The sequence below is a fragment of the Scyliorhinus torazame genome, chromosome 16 (assembly GCF_047496885.1).
Source record: "Scyliorhinus torazame isolate Kashiwa2021f chromosome 16, sScyTor2.1, whole genome shotgun sequence".
Taxonomy (NCBI): domain Eukaryota; kingdom Metazoa; phylum Chordata; class Chondrichthyes; order Carcharhiniformes; family Scyliorhinidae; genus Scyliorhinus; species Scyliorhinus torazame.
Window position 1 is genome coordinate 197934579 of NC_092722.1, and position 14942 is coordinate 197949520.

The following is a 14942-nucleotide window of genomic DNA, read 5'->3' on the forward strand; positions in this document are numbered from 1 at the left end:
GTTTGTGGGGAAAACTGAGGACGAAAAGAAGATAGCGAATAGGACAGAAGGATGTCACGATGCAGCACGCCACACAATCTGATGTCCAGGGGAGGATTGCTGAGGAAATCAAGAGCCCAATCAACGGTAACGTGATGCAGTGAGTGAGACCTGCATTAAAGGTGGTCATGTCAGACTTGCAGACCTCAGGACCCTTCCAACTTGTCCATTACAATTATTTCATTCTGTGCATGACTCTCACCGTTTTTGCTGCCATGTTGCTGGGAGCTGCGGTCTGAACATCTGACCCTGGCCGATCTGCCGACAAAGAGCCACAAGGGGAACTGACGTCCTCACTCTCCATTCCTGCACTCTATTTGCAATCTGACAACACAAAAATAGGTCAATTAAAACTCATTTGTGACAAACATTAGAGGCCTTTTCACATTGAGTGTTTTGTCCAAATCTTCTCTTTCTTGGTATTTATTGACATTGAGGCTGGTTACTGCCGGAGACTGGAACACTGACTATCACAGGCACTGAAATGAAATGAAAAATGAAAATCGCTTATTGTCACAAGTAGGCTTCAAATGAAGTTACTGTGAAAAGCCCCAGTCGCCACATTCCGGCGCCTGTGTCAGCTTCAGGCTGTGCCACGTCTGGTACAATACTGTAGCTTAGAATAAAGCTCGCCTCTGTACTGTGATACAGCCAACACTGAAGAAAATGTAACGTAATACAAGAAGATATTAGAAAACTTGCAATTTTAATGAACGTTAAAATAGCTTAATGTGATCTACTAAATTTTGGCAGGAAACGCACCTTAGAAAATAAGAAACTGAATTGTGTAAAAGAAGGGTCTAAAAATCATAGAATTCCGACAGTGTAGAAGGCGATTTGACCCATCAAGTCGGCACTGACCCTTCAAAAGGGCACTCTACCCATGTCCACTCCCTTGTCCGCCCATCCCTGTTACCCCATAACCTAATCTGCACATCCCTGGACACAAAGGGGCAATTCATCATGGCCAATCCGCCTAACCGACTCATCTTTGGACTGTGGGAGGAAACTGGAGCACCCGGAGGAAACCCACGCAGGCACAGGGAGAACATACAAACTCCACATAGACAGTGACCCAAGGCCAGAATTGAACTAGGGTCCCTGGCGCTGTGAGGCAGCAATGCTAACCACTGTGCCACCGTGCCGTCCCAAATACAGGTGAGCAAATCATTGAAATTGAAAGGAGATAAGTTAAGCTTACATTGGACATGATCAGGCTACATTTATTACTCCGCATAGTTCCAGTCAAAATACTATAAAAAGAACCACTAGAGAATGTGCAAACGATTTACAAGGATTGGAACAAAAATGAGAGATTACACTCATTGGGGAAGTATAAAGGAATGATTGAATAGTTGGGCTTTTTCTTTTAGAAAGGAGAAGATTTAGAGAGAAATTTAGATTGAGAAATGGTGGGTCACGACCCCCTCACTGGACGAGATTGTGGTTATGAGTTCTGAGGCCATAATGACGGAGAAGGAGCGGCGACTCTGTTGGGAGAACAGCTGGCTTGCAATGCAGAACAAGGCCAGCAGCACGGTTCAATTCCCGTCCTGGCCTCCCTGAAACTGGTGCCAGATTGTGGCGACTAGGGGGTTTTCACAGTAACTTCATTGAAACCTACTTGTGACAATAAGCGGTTTTATTATTATTATCATTATTATTATTAAGTTCTGGGACGGCTCTGAGGCCCCACGATATGTGCACATAATTTTATTTGCCCCTGATTTTCAGTTTGCTGTAGGGGGGGAAGGCCAAATGAAGAAGTTCCGCACAGGCAGACTCAGTGTCTGCGGTGAGCTGCCTGATCTTTTTGTTCTGGCTGTCAGTTTGCTGGAAAGGGAATGAACAAGTTTAGCAGTCACTGAGGCTACCTGTGAGATGAGTGACCTGTTTTTGACTTGCAGGTATGTGGTGCTCCCTCCCTCCTGTCCCCGTTGACGGAGAGGAGAGTGAAGGGGTTCAAACAGCCTCAGATGTCACAACAGCGATTAGATGTGCAATATCAACCACACTGCTAGATTTTGAGACTAAGTTGCAACATGCATGTCCATATGTCTCATTGGACCTAGTAAGATATCTTCACAAAATAGCATACATTTAAAAACACAATTTTCCAATGTATAAAGTTAGTTAATAATAAAATGGTGACAGTTACTATCCTGCTGTTTTATTTTATTTTTGCACCACGCATCCTCCTGTCCCCCCCCCCCCCCCCCCCCCCCTCCTAGCTTGATGAAATCGCCATTCAAGCTTGCAAACTCAAAGGAATACTAATCAAGTTTAATATTTCCAAGTTCGCTGATAATACAAAGTTAGGTTAGAATGTGTGTTGTGAGGATGAAAAGCAGCTACAGGATTTGGACAATGAGTGGGCAAGAACATGGCAGGTGGAAGATAATGTGAGTTAATCCACCTTGGCAGAAGGAACAGATTTGCAGAGTATTTCCTAAATGGTAAGAAATTAGAAAATGTAGATGTACAAAGGGACCTGGGTGTCCATGTTCATAAATCAGTGAAGGCTGACATGAAGGTGGAGCAAGCTATTAGGAAGGTTAATAGAATGTTAGCCTTTATTAAGAGGATTTGAGTGCAGTATTGGTGACTTGCTTCATTGTATAGAAGCTTGGTTAGACCGCAACTGGAGTGCTGTGTGCAGTTCTAGTCTCCTTACTTCGGAGAAGACATATTGTCATGGAGAAAGCGTAACGAAGGTTCACCAGACTTGTTCCGGGGATGGTGGGACTGTCTTATTAAGAGAGATGGGAAAACTGGGCCTGTATTCTCTAGAGTTTCGAAGAATGAGAGATGATCTCATTGAAACCTGCAAAATATTTGAAGCAATGGACAGGGTAGAAGCAGGTACGATGTTTCTCTTGGTTGGGGAGCCTAGAACCAGGAGGCACAATGGCAAAATAAGGGGGAAGCTACTTAGGACCGAGATGAGGAGATGTTTCTTTACACGGAGGGTTGTGAATTTTTACAATTCCCTATCCCAGAAGCTTAATAATTCTGTAAATTTAAAGCAGAGATTGATAGATTTCTGATTACCAATAACGTAAAGGCATGTGGGGATAGTATGTGTTAAGATATATCTATAATCTTATGAATTTACAATCATATCGATTGGCAGAGTAGGTTTGACTGGCTGAATGTCCTACTTCTGTTCCTATATTCCTATTAAGCAACACCCGGTCAAATCTGTTTCTGATTGTTCTGTTCTTGTGAACTAATGGTGTAAACGTGTTGACGACAGTTCAGACATTTATTAGATGGGTGATGCGTGACTTGGTACTGAGGGAGTGCTGCACTGTCAGAGGGTCAGTACTGGCGGAGCGCTGCACTGTCAGAGGGTCAGTACTGAGGGAGTGCTGCACTGTCAGAGGGTCAGTACTGAGGGAGTGCCGCACTGTCAGTACTGGGGGAGTACTTCACTGTCAGAGGGTTAGTACTGAGGGAGAGCCGCACTGTCAGAGGGTCAGTACTGAGGGAGAGCCGCACTGTCAGAGGGTCGGTACTGAGGGAGTGCAGCACTGTCAGAGGGTCAGTACTGAGGGAGTCCTGCACTGTCAGAGGGTCAGTGGTGAGGGAGTGCTGCACTGTCAGAGGGTCAGTACTGAGGGAGTGCCGCACTGTCAGAGGGTCAGTACCGAGGGAGCCCCGCACTGTCAGAGGGTCAGTACTGAGGGAGTGATGCACTGTCAGAGGGTCAGTACTGAGGGAGTGCCGCACTGTCAGAGGGTCAGTACTGAGGGAGTGATGCACTGTCAGAGGGTCAGTACTGAGGGAGTGCTGCACAGTCAGTGGGTCAGTACTGAGGGAGTGCTGCACTGTCAGAGGGTCAGTACTGAGGGAGTGCTGCACAGTCAGAGGGTCAGTACTGAGGGAGTGCCGCACTGTCAGAGGGTCAGTACTGAGGGAGTGCCGCACTGTCAGAGGGTCAGTGGTGAGGGAGTGCTGCACTGTCAGAGGGTCAGTACTGAGGGAGTGCCGCACTGTCAGAGGGTCAGTACTGAGGGAGTGCTGCACAGTCAGAGGGTCAGTACTGAGGGAGTGCCGCACTGTCAGAGGGTCAGTACTGAGGGAGTCCTGCACTGTCAGAGGGTCAGTGGTGAGGGAGTGCTGCACTGTCAGAGGGTCAGTACTGAGGGAGTGCCGCACTGTCAGAGGGTCAGTACCGAGGGAGCCCCGCACTGTCAGAGGGTCAGTACTGAGGGAGCGCTGCGCTGTCAGAGGGTCAGTACTGAGGGAATGCTGCACTGTCAGAGGGTCAGTACTGAGGGAGCGCCGCACTGTCAGAGGGTCAGTACTGAGGGAGTGCTGCACTGTCAGAGGGTCAGTACTGAGGGAGTGCTGCACTGTCAGTGGGTCAGTACTGAGGGAGTGCCGCACTGTCAGAGGGTCAGTACTGAGGGAGTGCTGCACTGTCAGAGGGTCAGTACTGAGGGAGTGCTGCACTGTCAGAGGGTCAGTACTGAGGGAGTGCTGCACTGTCAAAGGGTCAGTACTGAGGGAGTGCTGCACAGTCAGAGGGTCAGTACTGAGTGAGTGATGCACTGTCAGAGGGTCAGTACTGAGGGAGTGCCGCACTGTCAGAGGGTCAGTACTGAGGGAGTGCTGCACTGTCAGAGGGTCAGTACTGAGGGAGTGCTGCACAGTCAGAGGGTCAGTACTGAGGGAGTGCTGCTCTGTCAGAGGGTCAGTACTGAGGGAGTGCTGCACTGTCAGAGGGTCAGTACTGAGGGAGTGCCGCACTGTCAGAGGGTCAGTACTGAGGGAGTGCCGCACTGTCAGAGGGTCAGTACTGAGGCAGTGCCGCACTGTCAGAGGGTCAGTACTGAGGGAGTGATGCACTGTCAGAGGGTCAATACTGAGGGAGTGATGCACTGTCAGAGGGTCAGTACTGAGGGAGTGCCGCTCTGTCAGAGGGTCAGTACTGAGGGAGTGCCGCACTGTCAGTGGGTCAGTACTGAGGGAGTGCTGCACTGTCAGAGGGTCAGTACTGAGGGAGTGCTGCACTGTCAGAGGGTCAGTACTGAGGGAGTGCCGCACTGTCAGAGGGTCAGTACTGAGGGAGTGATGCACTGTCAGAGGGTCAGTGCTGAGGGAGTGCCGCACTGTCAGAGGGTCAGTACTGAGGGAGTGATGCACTGTCAGAGGGTCAATACTGAGGGAGTGCTGCACTGTCAGAGGGTCAGTACTGAGGGAGTGCCGCACTGTCAGAGTGTCAGTACTGAGGGAGTGCCGCACTGTCAGAGGGTCAGTACTGAGGGAGTGCTGCACTGTCAGAGGGTCAGTACTGGGGGAGTGATGCACTGTCAGAGAATCAGTACTGAGGGAGTGCTGCACTGTCAGAGGGTCAATACTGAGGGAGTGCTGCACTGTCAGAGGGTCAGTACTGAGGGAGTGCCGCACTGTCAGAGGGTCAGTACGGAGGGCGTGCCGCACTGTCAGAGGGTCAGTACTGAGGGAGTGCTGCACTGTCAGAGGGTCAGTACTGAGGGAGTGCCGCACTGTCAGAGGGTCAGTACTGAGGGAGTGCCGCACTGTCAGAGGTTCAGTACTGTGGGAGTGCTGCACTGTCAGAGGGTCAGTACTGAGGGAGTGCTGCACTGTCAGAGAGTCAGTACTGAGGGAGTGCTGCACTGTCAGAGGGTCAATACTGAGGGAGTGCTGCACTGTCAGAGGTTCAGTACTGTGGGAGTGCTGCACTGTCAGAGGGTCAGTACTGAGGGAGTGCCGCACTGTCAGAGAGTCAGTACTGAGGGAGTGCTGCACTGTCAGAGGGTCAGTACTGAGGGAGTGCCGCACTGTCAGAGGGTCAGTACTGAGGGAGCGCCGCACTGTCAGAGGGTCAGTACTGAGGGAGTGCTGCACTGTCAGAGCGTCAGTACTGAGGGAGTGCTGCACTGTCAGAGGGTCAGTACTGAGGGAGTGCTGCACTGTCAGAGGGACAGTACTGAGGGAGTGCCTCACTGTCAGAGGGTCAGTACTGAGGGAGTGCTGCACTGTCAGAGGGTCAGTACTGGGGGAGTGATGCACTGTCAGAGAATCAGTACTGAGGGAGTGCTGCACTGTCAGAGGGTCAATACTGAGGGAGTGCTGCACTGTCAGAGGGTCAGTACTGAGGGAGTGCCGCACTGTCAGAGGGTCAATACTGAGGGAGTGCTGCACTGTCAGAGGGTCAGTACTGAGGGAGTGCCGCACTGTCAGAGGGTCAATACTGAGGGAGTGCAGCACTGTCAGGGGGTCAGTACTGAGGGAGTGCCGCACTGTCAGAGGGTCAGTACTGAGGGAGTGCTGCACTGTCAGAGGGTCAGTACTGAGGGAGTGCCGCACTGTCAGAGGGTCAATACTGAGGGAGTGCTGCACTGTCAGAGGGTCAGTACTGAGGGAGTGCTGCACTGTCAGAGGGTCAGTACTGAGGGAGCGCCGCACTGTCAGAGGGTCAGTACTGAGGGAGTGCTGCACTGTCAGAGGGTCAGTACTGAGGGAGCGCCGCACTGTCAGAGGGTCAGTACTGAGGGAATGCTGCACTGTCAGAGGGTCAGTACTGAGGGAGCGCCGCACTGTCAGAGGGTCAGTACTGAGGGAGTGCTGCACTGTCAGAGGGTCAGTACTGAGGGAGTGCTGCACTGTCAGTGGGTCAGTACTGAGGGAGTGCCGCACTGTCAGAGGGTCAGTACTGAGGGAGTGCTGCACTGTCAGAGGGTCAGTACTGAGGGAGTGCTGCACTGTCAGAGGGTCAGTACTGAGGGAGCACCGCACTGTCAGAGGGTCAGTACTGAGGGAGTGCCGCACTGTCAGAGGGTCAGTACTGGGGGAGTACTTCACTGTCAGAGGGTCAGTACTGAGGGAGAGCCGCACTGTCAGAGGGTCAGTACTGAGGGAGAGCCGCACTGTCAGAGGGTCGGTACTGAGGGAGTGCAGCACTGTCAGAGGGTCAGTACTGAGGGAGTCCTGCACTGTCAGAGGGTCAGTGGTGAGGGAGTGCTGCACTGTCAGAGGGTCAGTACTGAGGGAGTGCCGCACTGTCAGAGGGTCAGTACCGAGGGAGCCCCGCACTGTCAGAGGGTCAGTACTGAGGGAGTGCTGCACTGTCAGAGGGTCAGTACTGAGGGAATGCTGCACTGTCAGAGGGTCAGTACTGAGGGAGTGCCGCACTGTCAGAGGGTCAGTACCGAGGGAGCCCCGCACTGTCAGAGGGTCAGTACTGAGGGAGTGCTGCACTGTCAGAGGGTCAGTACTGAGGGAATGCCGCACTGTCAGAGGGTCAGTACTGAGGGAGCGCCGCACTGTCAGAGGGTCAGTACTGAGGGAGCACCTCACTGTCAGAGGGTCAGTACTGAGGGAGTGCCGCACTGTCAGAGGGTCAGCCCTGAGGGAGTGCCGCACTGTCAGAGGGTCAGTCCAGAGGGAGTGCTGCACTGTCAGAGGGTCAGCCCTGAGGGAGTGCTGCTCTGTCAGAGGGTCAGTACTGAGGGAGCGCCGCACTGTCAGAGGGTCAGTACTGAGGGAGCGCCGCACTGTCAGAGGGTCAGTACTGAGGGAGTGCTGCACTGTCAGAGGGTCAGTACTGAGGGAGTGCCGCACTGTCAGAGGGTCAGTACTGAGGGAGTGCTGCACAGTCAGAGGGTCAGTACTGAGGGAGTGCTGCACTGTCAAAGGGTCAGTACTGAGGGAGTGCCGCACTGTCAGAGGGTCAGTACTGAGGGAGTGCTGCACAGTCAGAGGGTCAGTACTGAGGGAGTGCTGCACTGTCAAAGGGTCAGTACTGAGGGAGTGCTGCACAGTCAGAGGGTCAGTACTGAGGGAGTGATGCACTGTCAGAGGGTCAGTACTGAGGGAGTGCCGCACTGTCAGAGGGTCAGTACTGAGGGAGTGCTGCACTGTCAGAGGGTCAGTACTGAGGGAGTGCTGCACTGTCAGAGGGTCAGTACTGAGGGTGTGCCGCACTGTCAGAGGGTCAGTACTGAGGGAGTGCTGCACAGTCAGAGGGTCAGTGGTGAGGGAGTGCTGCACTGTCAGAGGGTCAGTACTGAGGGAGTGCCGCACTGTCAGAGGGTCAGTACTGAGGGAGTGCTGCACAGTCAGAGGGTCAGTACTGAGGGAGTGCCGCACTGTCAGAGGGTCAGTACTGAGGGAGTCCTGCACTGTCAGAGGGTCAGTACTGAGGGAGTGCCGCACTGTCAGAGGGTCAGTACCGAGGGAGCCCCGCACTGTCAGAGGGTCAGTACTGAGGGAGTGCTGCACTGTCAGAGGGTCAGTACTGAGGGAATGCTGCACTGTCAGAGGGTCAGTACTGAGGGAGCGCCGCACTGTCAGAGGGTCAGTACTGAGGGAGTGCCTCACTGTCAGAGGGTCAGTACTGAGGGAGTGTCGCACTGTCAGAGGGTCAGTACTGAGGGAGTGCCGCACTGTCAGAGGGTCAGTACTGAGGGAGTGTCGCACTGTCAGAGGGTCAGTACTGAGGGAGTGCTGCACTGTCAGAGGGTCAGAACAGAGGGAGTGCCGCACTGTCAGAGGGTCAGTACTGAGGGAGTGCCGCACTGTCAGAGGGTCAGTACTGAGGGAGTGCCGCACTGTCAGAGGGTCAGTACTGAGGGAGTGCCGCACTGTCAGAGGGTCAGTACTGAGGGAGTGCCGCACTGTCAGAGGGTCAGTACTGAGGGAGTGCCGCACTGTCAGAGGGTCAGTACTGAGGGAGTGCCGCACTGTCAGAGGGTCAGTACTGAGGGAGTGCCGCACTGTGAGAGGGTCAGTACTGAGGGAGTGCCGCACTGTCAGAGGGTCAGTACTGAGGGAGTGCCGCACTGTCAGAGGGTCAGTACTGAGGGAGTGCCGCACTGTCAGAGGGTCAGGACTGAGGGAGTGCCGCACTGTCAGAGGTTCAGTACTGTGGGAGTGCTGCACTGTCAGAGGGTCAGTACTGAGGGAGTGCTGCACTGTCAGGGAGTCAGTACTGAGGGAGTGCTGCACTGTCAGAGGGTCAATACTGAGGGAGTGCTGCACTGTCAGAGGTTCAGTACTGTGGGAGTGCTGCACTGTCAGAGGGTCAGTACTGAGGGAGTGCCGCACTGTCAGAGAGTCAGTACTGAGGGAGTGCTGCACTGTCAGAGGGTCAGTACTGAGGGAGTGCCGCACTGTCAGAGGGTCAGTACTGAGGGAGCGCCGCACTGTCAGAGGGTCAGTACTGAGGGAGTGCTGCACTGTCAGAGCGTCAGTACTGAGGGAGTGCTGCACTGTCAGAGGGTCAGTACTGAGGGAGTGCTGCACTGTCAGAGGGACAGTACTGAGGGAGTGCCTCACTGTCAGAGGGTCAGTACTGAGGGAGTGCTGCACTGTCAGAGGGTCAGTACTGGGGGAGTGATGCACTGTCAGAGAATCAGTACTGAGGGAGTGCTGCACTGTCAGAGGGTCAATACTGAGGGAGTGCTGCACTGTCAGAGGGTCAGTACTGAGGGAGTGCCGCACTGTCAGAGGGTCAATACTGAGGGAGTGCTGCACTGTCAGAGAGTCAGTACTGAGGGAGTGTCGCACTGTCAGAGGGTCAGTACTGAGGGAGTGCTGCACAGTCAGAGGGTCAGTACTGAGGGAGTGCCGCACTGTCAGAGGGTCAGTACTGAGGGAGTGCCGCACTGTCAGAGGGTCAGTGGTGAGGGAGTGCTGCACTGTCAGAGGGTCAGTACTGAGGGAGTGCCGCACTGTCAGAGGGTCAGTACTGAGGGAGTGCTGCACAGTCAGAGGGTCAGTACTGAGGGAGTGCCGCACTGTCAGAGGGTCAGTACTAAGGGAGTCCTGCACTGTCAGAGGGTCAGTGGTGAGGGAGTGCTGCACTGTCAGAGGGTCAGTACTGAGGGAGTGCCGCACTGTCAGAGGGTCAGTACCGAGGGAGCCCCGCACTGTCAGAGGGTCAGTACTGAGGGAGTGCTGCACTGTCAGAGGGTCAGTACTGAGGGAATGCTGCACTGTCAGAGGGTCAGTACTGAGGGAGCGCCGCACTGTCAGAGGGTCAGTACTGAGGGAGTGCTGCACTGTCAGAGGGTCAGTACTGAGGGAGTGCTGCACTGTCAGTGGGTCAGTACTGAGAGAGTGCCGCACTGTCAGAGGGTCAGTACTGAGGGAGTGCTGCACTGTCAGAGGGTCAGTACTGAGGGAGTGCTGCACTGTCAGAGGGTCAGTACTGAGGGAGTGCTGCACTGTCAAAGGGTCAGTACTGAGGGAGTGCTGCACAGTCAGAGGGTCAGTACTGAGGGAGTGATGCACTGTCAGAGGGTCAGTACTGAGGGAGTGCCGCACTGTAAGAGGGTCAGTACTGAGGGAGTGCTGCACTGTCAGAGGGTCAGTACTGAGGGAGTGCTGCACAGTCAGAGGGTCAGTACTGAGGGAGTGCTGCTCTGTCAGAGGGTCAGTACTGAGGGAGTGCTGCACTGTCAGAGGGTCAGTACTGAGGGAGTGCCGCACTGTCAGAGGGTCAGTACTGAGGGAGTGCCGCACTGTCAGAGGGTCAGTACTGAGGCAGTGCCGCACTGTCAGAGGGTCAGTACTGAGGGAGTGATGCACTGTCAGAGGGTCAATACTGAGGGAGTGATGCACTGTCAGAGGGTCAGTACTGAGGGAGTGCCGCACTGTCAGAGGGTCAGTACTGAGGGAGTGCCGCACTGTCAGTGGGTCAGTACTGAGGGAGTGCTGCACTGTCAGAGGGTCAGTACTGAGTGAGTGCCGCACTGTCAGAGGGTCAGTACTGAGGGAGTGATGCACTGTCAGAGGGTCAGTGCTGAGGGAGTGCCGCACTGTCAGAGGGTCAGTACTGAGGGAGTGATGCACTGTCAGAGGGTCAATACTGAGGGAGTGCTGCACTGTCAGAGGGTCAGTACTGAGGGAGTGCCGCACTGTCAGAGTGTCAGTACTGAGGGAGTGCCGCACTGTCAGAGGGTCAGTACTGAGGGAGTGCTGCACTGTCAGAGGGTCAGTACTGGGGGAGTGATGCACTGTCAGAGAATCAGTACTGAGGGAGTGCTGCACTGTCAGAGGGTCAATACTGAGGGAGTGCTGCACTGTCAGAGGGTCAGTACTGAGGGAGTGCCGCACTGTCAGAGGGTCAGTACGGAGGGCGTGCCGCACTGTCAGAGGGTCAGTACTGAGGGAGTGCTGCACTGTCAGAGGGTCAGTACTGAGGGAGTGCCGCACTGTCAGAGGGTCAGTACTGAGGGAGTGCCGCACTGTCAGAGGTTCAGTACTGTGGGAGTGCTGCACTGCAAGAGGGTCAGTACTGAGGGAGTGCTGCACTGTCAGAGAGTCAGTACTGAGGGAGTGCTGCACTGTCAGAGGGTCAATACTGAGGGAGTGCTGCACTGTCAGAGGTTCAGTACTGTGGGAGTGCTGCACTGTCAGAGGGTCAGTACTGAGGGAGTGCCGCACTGTCAGAGAGTCAGTACTGAGGGAGTGCTGCACTGTCAGAGGGTCAGTACTGAGGGAGTGCCGCACTGTCAGAGGGTCAGTACTGAGGGAGCGCCGCACTGTCAGAGGGTCAGTACTGAGGGAGTGCTGCACTGTCAGAGCGTCAGTACTGAGGGAGTGCTGCACTGTCAGAGGGTCAGTACTGAGGGAGTGCTGCAGTGTCAGAGGGACAGTACTGAGGGAGTGCCTCACTGTCAGAGGGTCAGTACTGAGGGAGTGCTGCACTGTCAGAGGGTCAGTACTGGGGGAGTGCTGCACTGTCAGAGGGTCAATACTGAGGGAGTGCTGCACTGTCAGAGGGTCAGTACTGAGGGAGTGCCGCACTGTCAGAGGGTCAATACTGAGGGAGTGCTGCACTGTCAGAGGGTCAGTACTGAGGGAGTGCCGCACTGTCAGAGGGTCAATACTGAGGGAGTGCAGCACTGTCAGGGGGTCAGTACTGAGGGAGTGCCGCACTGTCAGAGGGTCAGTACTGAGGGAGTGCCGCACTGTCAGAGGGTCAGGACTGAGGGAGTGCCGCACTGTCAGAGGTTCAGTACTGTGGGAGTGCTGCACTGTCAGAGGGTCAGTACTGAGGGAGTGCTGCACTGTCAGGGAGTCAGTACTGAGGGAGTGCTGCACTGTCAGAGGGTCAATACTGAGGGAGTGCTGCACTGTCAGAGGTTCAGTACTGTGGGAGTGCTGCACTGTCAGAGGGTCAGTACTGAGGGAGTGCCGCACTGTCAGAGAGTCAGTACTGAGGGAGTGCTGCACTGTCAGAGGGTCAGTACTGAGGGAGTGCCGCACTGTCAGAGGGTCAGTACTGAGGGAGCGCCGCACTGTCAGAGGGTCAGTACTGAGGGAGTGCTGCACTGTCAGAGCGTCAGTACTGAGGGAGTGCTGCACTGTCAGAGGGTCAGTACTGAGGGAGTGCTGCACTGTCAGAGGGACAGTACTGAGGGAGTGCCTCACTGTCAGAGGGTCAGTACTGAGGGAGTGCTGCACTGTCAGAGGGTCAGTACTGGGGGAGTGATGCACTGTCAGAGAATCAGTACTGAGGGAGTGCTGCACTGTCAGAGGGTCAATACTGAGGGAGTGCTGCACTGTCAGAGGGTCAGTACTGAGGGAGTGCCGCACTGTCAGAGGGTCAATACTGAGGGAGTGCTGCACTGTCAGAGGGTCAGTACTGAGGGAGTGCCGCACTGTCAGAGGGTCAATACTGAGGGAGTGCAGCACTGTCAGGGGGTCAGTACTGAGGGAGTGCCGCACTGTCAGAGGGTCAGTACTGAGGGAGTGCTGCACTGTCAGAGGGTCAGTACTGAGGGAGTGCCGCACTGTCAGAGGGTCAGTACTGAGGGAGTGCCTCACTGTCAGAGGGTCAGTACTGAGGGAGTGTCGCACTGTCAGAGGGTCAGTACTGAGGGAGTGCTGCACAGTCAGAGGGTCAGTACTGAGGGAGTGCCGCACTGTCAGAGGGTCAGTACTGAGGGAGTGCCGCACTGTCAGAGGGTCAGTGGTGAGGGAGTGCTGCACTGTCAGAGGGTCAGTACTGAGGGAGTGCCGCACTGTCAGAGGGTCAGTACTGAGGGAGTGCTGCACAGTCAGAGGGTCAGTACTGAGGGAGTGCCGCACTGTCAGAGGGTCAGTACTGAGGGAGTCCTGCACTGTCAGAGGGTCAGTGGTGAGGGAGTGCTGCACTGTCAGAGGGTCAGTACTGAGGGAGTGCCGCACTGTCAGAGGGTCAGTACCGAGGGAGCCCCGCACTGTCAGAGGGTCAGTACTGAGGGAGTGCTGCACTGTCAGAGGGTCAGTACTGAGGGAATGCTGCACTGTCAGAGGGTCAGTACTGAGGGAGCGCCGCACTGTCAGAGGGTCAGTACTGAGGGAGTGCTGCACTGTCAGAGGGTCAGTACTGAGGGAGTGCTGCACTGTCAGTGGGTCAGTACTGAGAGAGTGCCGCACTGTCAGAGGGTCAGTACTGAGGGAGTGCTGCACTGTCAGAGGGTCAGTACTGAGGGAGTGCTGCACTGTCAGAGGGTCAGTACTGAGGGAGTGCTGCACTGTCAAAGGGTCAGTACTGAGGGAGTGCTGCACAGTCAGAGGGTCAGTACTGAGGGAGTGATGCACTGTCAGAGGGTCAGTACTGAGGGAGTGCCGCACTGTAAGAGGGTCAGTACTGAGGGAGTGCTGCACTGTCAGAGGGTCAGTACTGAGGGAGTGCTGCACAGTCAGAGGGTCAGTACTGAGGGAGTGCTGCTCTGTCAGAGGGTCAGTACTGAGGGAGTGCTGCACTGTCAGAGGGTCAGTACTGAGGGAGTGCCGCACTGTCAGAGGGTCAGTACTGAGGGAGTGCCGCACTGTCAGAGGGTCAGTACTGAGGCAGTGCCGCACTGTCAGAGGGTCAGTACTGAGGGAGTGATGCACTGTCAGAGGGTCAATACTGAGGGAGTGATGCACTGTCAGAGGGTCAGTACTGAGGGAGTGCCGCACTGTCAGAGGGTCAGTACTGAGGGAGTGCCGCACTGTCAGTGGGTCAGTACTGAGGGAGTGCTGCACTGTCAGAGGGTCAGTACTGAGGGAGTGCCGCACTGTCAGAGGGTCAGTACTGAGGGAGTGATGCACTGTCAGAGGGTCAGTGCTGAGGGAGTGCCGCACTGTCAGAGGGTCAGTACTGAGGGAGTGATGCACTGTCAGAGGGTCAATACTGAGGGAGTGCTGCACTGTCAGAGGGTCAGTACTGAGGGAGTGCCGCACTGTCAGAGTGTCAGTACTGAGGGAGTGCCGCACTGTCAGAGGGTCAGTACTGAGGGAGTGCTGCACTGTCAGAGGGTCAGTACTGGGGGAGTGATGCACTGTCAGAGAATCAGTACTGAGGGAGTGCTGCACTGTCAGAGGGTCAATACTGAGGGAGTGCTGCACTGTCAGAGGGTCAGTACTGAGGGAGTGCCGCACTGTCAGAGGGTCAGTACGGAGGGCGTGCCGCACTGTCAGAGGGTCAGTACTGAGGGAGTGCTGCACTGTCAGAGGGTCAGTACTGAGGGAGTGCCGCACTGTCAGAGGGTCAGTACTGAGGGAGTGCCGCACTGTCAGAGGTTCAGTACTGTGGGAGTGCTGCACTGCAAGAGGGTCAGTACTGAGGGAGTGCTGCACTGTCAGAGAGTCAGTACTGAGGGAGTGCTGCACTGTCAGAGGGTCAATACTGAGGGAGTGCTGCACTGTCAGAGGTTCAGTACTGTGGGAGTGCTGCACTGTCAGAGGGTCAGTACTGAGGGAGTGCCGCACTGTCAGAGAGTCAGTACTGAGGGAGTGCTGCACTGTCAGAGGGTCAGTACTGAGGGAGTGCCGCACTGTCAGAGGGTCAGTACTGAGGGAGCGCCGCACTGTCAGAGGGTCAGTACTGAGGGAGTGCTGCACTGTCAGAGCGTCAGTACTGAGGGAGTGCTGCACTGTCAGAGGGTCAGTAC

General features: G+C 55.1%; 1 protein-coding gene across 1 annotated transcript in view; it reads right to left on the bottom strand.

Annotated features, from left to right (window-relative positions):
- The window catches only part of sfr1 (SWI5-dependent homologous recombination repair protein 1), a 44055-nt gene that overhangs the window by 11022 nt on the left and 18091 nt on the right, over nucleotides 1-14942 (bottom strand). The window contains exon 2 of the mRNA XM_072479758.1: nucleotides 242-363. Within this exon, the coding sequence (XP_072335859.1) occupies nucleotides 242-343 (102 nt within the window). The 5' untranslated portion in view covers nucleotides 344-363. The remainder of the gene's footprint in view (nucleotides 1-241; nucleotides 364-14942) is intronic.